General features: G+C 37.4%; 1 protein-coding gene across 1 annotated transcript; it reads right to left on the bottom strand.

The window, feature by feature from the left end:
• Positions 1-613: 613 nt before the first annotated feature.
• On the bottom strand, positions 614-4,738 carry LOC126732410 (phospho-2-dehydro-3-deoxyheptonate aldolase 2, chloroplastic). Its single transcript, XM_050435256.1, has 5 exons — positions 4,090-4,738; positions 3,433-3,710; positions 2,905-3,181; positions 1,975-2,220; positions 614-1,340 (listed from the first exon to the last, which is right to left on the bottom strand). The coding sequence occupies exons 1-5, from the start codon at positions 4,591-4,593 to the stop codon at positions 1,077-1,079; spliced, it is 1,569 nt and encodes a 522-aa protein (XP_050291213.1). The 5' UTR covers positions 4,594-4,738; the 3' UTR covers positions 614-1,076.
• Positions 4,739-6,231: the final 1,493 nt, after the last annotated feature.

Raw genomic sequence — 6,231 nt, 5'->3', positions numbered from 1 at the left:
CATTTTGTCATGAATTATTGCACATGTACCATTTGGAAGAATTCATGCAAAATGATAGTGACAAGGACGTTTGCTTCCATCATTCATTTTGGAGGTCATGAATTATTGCACATGTACCATTTGGAGGAATTCATGCATAATGATAGTGACAAGGATATTCGGAAGAATTCATGCATAAAGATTGTGACAAGGATAAATGGGAATGAATATAGCAAATTGTGATTGGTAAATCATAAAGTATGACACAAAAAGTGAAACCAATAATTTGTTTTCAATACATGGCATGTCTTCTAAATTTTGTAGCATTAAATTTTTTTTTTTTTTTGAAGTGCAATTGTAGCATTAAAGTTCTAATTAATAATTCAAAGGATTCAGTGCATTTACAACATTTATTAATTGATTTATAAAAAAAAAAAAAAAAAAAAAATTTGATACCACTTTTATGAAAAATATAAAAAGCTGTTAAAAAAATCATTTATTTTTCCTTTTATTTTAAAAGTTATTTCGCTCAAAAAAAAAAAGTTACTAAAAACATTTTCTAAACCAAACACTTAAGACATCTGTTAACTTTTCCGTAATTCAAAATAATAAAGATCATACCTGTCCATTCATCTTCCATAATGCCCTTTACTTTTATTTCTTTCTTTTGAAAATATTCATACTACATCCACTCATAAATACATAAATCAAACTCAAACAGAAGTACTCAATAACTTAGGAAATTCCTACAAGGTTGCTCCCCAACACCTTACTTTTGCAGGTTCCAATCAGAAAGGCCACCAGGGTCCATATCTGCCAAGCATTTAATCAAATCCTTCACAACTAAAATCAACTTGTAATAAAAATTTAGCTTCTTTGTGTAGTCCACAATTTCCCAGGATTTAGAAAGTTGCTCTTAATTGTTGGGGACCATTAATTTGCTAGTATTGCAATAAGTGGCACCTGCAACTCAAGGTTTGGTAAATGATGCATACCAAATTTATTCACTAACAAATACATCAAGACTGCCAATCAATAAGAAACGATGAGGTACTGTCTAAAGGCTCAAAGAAAGTAGACGTTGAGTTCCAAACTGTCTAAAGGCTCAAAGAAAGTAGACGTTGAGTTCCAATTCTTCTCTTTCTAAGTCGCTCTGCAATGATAAATGATAGCTCAAGAGACTGAGAAGCGTTGAGCCTTGGGTCACAATGTGTGTGATAACGTGAGCTCAGGTCGTCAAAAGTCACTGTCCGAGACCCTCCAATGCACTCTGTCACATTCTGGCCAGTCATCTCCAGATGAACTCCACCGGGGTGGCTCCCTTCTTGCTCATGCACATCAAAGAATGCTCGCACCTCAGCCTACCCACAAATAAGACAATATGAACATGATGTCAGAATTACTTTCTAGGCATAGGAGAGGAATAAATGGCCAATTAACCAGAATTATGTACACCCACCCCGTTGATTTTACATAATAAGATGAAGACTAGCAAATGACCACATGTTCACAACATCAACTTTCTTACTCAGTGGAAGTCCTTGGTAATTGGTTGGTCTTGACTTGGACTGTTCACCAACCAGCATCAATTGGTTGGTGACATAATATTCAAGCAAGGGGTTAACCACTCTAGTCTTATGAAACATTTTTCACTTTAGTTCAAAGAATGATAATGACTTGGATTGTTCGCCAAACTGTACTTTTGGTCAGAAGTATGACAATCAAGCTATAGATTAGCTATTAGAAGTTAGCAAATGTTGATTTCTACAGATTTAACCACAGATATTCAGTTGCATTCCTTCTAACTAAAGATGACTGTATTCTACTGCTCTGACATTAACCCCACTTCATAAGACATGCAATTCTCCAATCTCTAAACACCAAAATCAAACATTTTCATTTTTATGATTTTGAAAAGCCCAGCTGCCCCATTAAAAAAAAAATCAAGAACTATGTCTGATCAAGATCATATATTAAGTTGGGAGAGAATAGTACCAAAATTGCATCAAAGGGACGTGTTTTAAGTCCACATGGTGCCTTGATGGTGTTTCCATGCATTGGATCACAGACCCAAGTCACAATTTGCCCAGCCCTGCGGACAGCCCTGATCAAATGGGGAAGCTTAACTCTCTGGTTCTCAGCACCCATTCTGCAAATTATTGTTATCCTTCCTGGCTTGTTATTGGGATTCAGGATCTCAATGAGATTAACTAGATCGTTAGGATCCATTTTATTGCTCACCTGCATCCAAACGTTCAGCTTTAGTCATCAAATTTTGCTGGAAGAAATAAAATTACTTCAACTAGTGTCAGGCATCACAAAGAGAAGTATAGCATATTTTGTTTGCAACAAATGCAACAATATAAAGCCTCAAGAACTTGAGTTGAGGACATAACTGTCAGTCAAACAAGATTGGATGAGCATAATCACAACAAAATTGTACATCAAGTCTGACCATAAACATCTTCATAAATTAGCAAATACCAACTGATTTGTTAAAGGTACCAAGTACTGGTACAAAATTTCTATATTTTGTTGGAGCTGATCTTATAAAGCACTGCTAACAAAGTTGGTAGTGATCGTGAAAGTACCTTTACCCGTTATTTACCATCAATTATGCCTTTTCCAAGAAATATAAGTGAAGATTAGGGAAATTGTAAGCACGTAATTGAGTAAGAGATAATAAAGAAAGAGTGAAAGAAACATACTCGGCATTGCAGAAATAATCGGAGTAATTATAGAACTTAGCAAATAATGCAATGTATTATTAAGAGATTTCCATGTTGTAAAAAATATGATATATAATTAATAATTTTTTATTTGTCCCATCTAATCTAAAGTGATGGATCAGTGGATGTGATAATATAGTAAGCAAAAGGCAATCAGATTTATCAAGAGAACAAGAAAGCATCCGTTTTAAAATACCTTGATGCCAAGAGGATTGGCAACTCCTCTAAGGAACTCTACGTGGGCACCATCTAGTTGCCGGGTACGCTCCCCAACCCAAAGCATGTGAGCAGAGCAATCATAGTACAGGCCAGAAGTCGAGTCCTTCCTAGTGAGTGATTGCTCATAAGGCAAAAGCAAACACTCATGGGAGGTCCAGAATTCAGTTGTTCTCATCACAGGATGGTCAACCGTTAGTCCCGCAGCAGCCATGAAACCTAGGGCCTCATCAACGCGGTGAGCCAATTCCTGGTACCTGTTTGAACCATCCGAACAACAAACTTGTTGAAACCTTATAGGTTCTTAAATCACCAAAAACTCCAATGAGCCCATCAACAAACAAAAGCAATATCAATAAGCTCAATTTGATTATATTAAGTGCATTCTCTATATTATGGTTCAAATTGTCACATAATCAAGGCTCATTGTGTAAAAACAAAATGCTAAACATTACAAGTGAATTAACTAATGGTTAAACAAAACCAAGGCAGGTTTAACATAGTCTACCTATCTCCCTGCTCACTGTGCTCCGCGAAATCAAGATTCCACTCACTAACCCTCTGCATTGCGGCATATCCTCCAGTGGCAAAGGCCCTAAGAAGATTGAGAGTTGCCGCGGATTGGCAATAAGCCCTTATCAACCTCTGGGGATCTGGGGTCCTTGATTTCTCATCAAAAGTATCACCATTTATGTTGTCTCCCTTGTAACTTGGGAGCTTCACACCATCCTTCTCCTCAAATGGGTCAGATCTCGGCTTTGCAAACTGACCAGCCATTCTTCCAACCTAAAACAGATCCAATTCCACAAATCTCAAATCACTATTCAATCCAATTCCAATTCATAACATGTCAATTTTCAAAAACAATCAAAACCCAATACATATAATCTTGAAATGCAAACACTCACCACATATAAGGAGCAGCAATGAGAAAAATTTTAAAAGATCCCTTTTTTAAAATGATCAAATTCCCGCAATTCAAAACCAATCATTTCAACAATCGTATTTAACAATCACCCACACACGCTTTAAAGATCACATTTTTTAAAATATCAAACACCCACAATTCAAAACCAATCATTTTCAACATCGTATACACTATACACAACCATGAACAACCAAAACACACACACATACAAAATCATAGTAAAGCTGAAAAACCAACCTTAATGACAGGCACTTGACCACCAAACATAAGAACAGCACCCATCTGAAGAATAACTCTGAAGGTGTCCCTAATGTTATTAGCACTGAACTCCTTGAAACTCTCAGCGCAGTCCCCACCTTGCAAGAGAAAAGCATTTCCCATTGCAGCATCAGCAAGCTTCTCTTCAAGGTGCCTAGCCTCACCAGCAAACACAATCGGTGGGAAGTCCTCAATGGTCTTCAACACAGTCTCTAGGTCCTTCTTGTCAGGGTACTCTGGGAGCTGCAGAGCCTTCTTGGTCTTCCAGCTATCCACAGCCCATTTAGAACCTACGGCAGGAACGGACGGTGATGACTGCTTTGTGGATGGCTCGGCTGCATGGACGGCTGAGATGCGAGTTTGGACAGGCTTGGTGTTGGCGGTGGGGACAAGAGAGAAACTGGGCTGTTGCTGGTGTGAGAAAGCGTGGGTGTTGCTGTACAAGGTTTTGGCTGAGAGGGTGGCTGTGTTTGAGAGTGCCATTGTGTTTTGTAAAAACCAAAAAGTGTTTTTGTTTTTGTTTTTTTGGGTTTCTTCTTCCTCTCCCTCCTCCTCTTTTTTTTCTCTTTCCTTCCTTGTTCCTAGAGAGAGAGAAAGAGTTAGAGAGAGAGAGAGAGAGAGATTTGGAGAGCTTGCTTGAGAAATATAGAGAGAGTGGGGTTTTTATAGGGTTTTCTTTTAGAGGCAAAAAGGTTTGGTGGGCTTCTTGCCTTCTTCAACTTCAACTTCAACAGTCAAAACAAAAGGGCGGGTAGTTAGGGAGAGTAGGGGCATTTTGGGAATTGAGTTTGGGGTTGCATTCTCAGGGATGGTTTTGTAAATAAGTGGAATCTGGGGTGCATTCATATTAAGGAGGAGGGGTATATTGGTGAATAGGGTAGAAATGTTTCTATAAAAATTGCGATGAAATTTTACACCTACCCAACCGATGGCTCCCACTAAAAAATTATTCATCACCTACCCCGACCTAGCTCATGGGATTTGTTGTTGTCAATGTCATACTATTTTTTTTTTTTTTTAGATTTTCTTTTTTTGATTGAGAATCTAATGGATTTAGTTAACTAGTGTCTTACCGTGTTAAGGAACATTTAATATTTTTTTTAAAATAAATCAGGCTATGCATATATATAATAAAGAAAAACAATTATTAATTTTGAATTGTAAAAAAAAAAAAAAAAAAACATAAACAATTCAACGTAAGAGCACTAGTAATAATGGTGCTAAAAAACTAAAAAGCTATTTTCAGAACCACTATATGTTAAAAAGTGTTGCAACAATGAAGGTATAGGTATATTTTTTACCTATACTGCTATAGTGCACAACTATATATGGCTGACTAGCTGTGCAGTGTGCACTATAGCTGAGAACTAAAATAGATAAATAAAAAAAACTTTTTTATTCTCCACCCAATTTTTTTTTGAAACCTATTCCCCACCCAATTAAAATACTATTTGTTTGTTGATTTTTTTTTTCTATTCTTTTTATTCAACCGTGACTCACTCTCGCTCTCACTCTTAACTCCCTCTGAACTCTCAACTCACTGCCACCGGCCTTAACGTCACCTCTTTGTCTCACTGCCGTCGACCTCAACGTCACTGGCCCACCGTTGACCAACTCCGTCGAAGTCCCAAGCCAACCCAAGCCCCAAGTCGCTGATCTACGCCTCTAACCCACGCCTCCGCCCAGTCCTCCATCTCACCACTCACCCAACGCCAACAAGCCTGGGTTTCTCTGGATTTCGTGGGTTTTATCATCAATCCAAGCTCTGGGTTTCTCTAAGTTTCTATTTCTTTTCTTTCTTCTCTTCTCAAGCTCTCAGCTCTCACAAACAGCGCTCAAACTCTTATCCTCCACAAAGGCTTTAGCTTCACCGATTCTTTTTGTTGATTTTTTGTTCTGTTTTGTTGTTTTTCTAATTGGAAATGAAATTTTGTTAAGGCGTTTGGCTGCTGAGAAAATTTTCCAAAATGAAAGAAATCATTTTTTTGGTTATTAGCAACTTCATCACTCAAGCACCACAAGAAGAGTAAAAACCAGTTCAATTTGGCTAGGTTAGTTTGAATTTGATTTTTTTTTTTTTTGTGGTGATTTGTGTGGTGGTTTTTGGCTAATTTGGATTTT

This window comes from Quercus robur, chromosome 6 (assembly GCF_932294415.1).
Source record: "Quercus robur chromosome 6, dhQueRobu3.1, whole genome shotgun sequence".
Taxonomy (NCBI): Eukaryota; Viridiplantae; Streptophyta; class Magnoliopsida; order Fagales; family Fagaceae; genus Quercus; species Quercus robur.
This window is presented reverse-complemented; position numbering and strand designations above follow the sequence as displayed.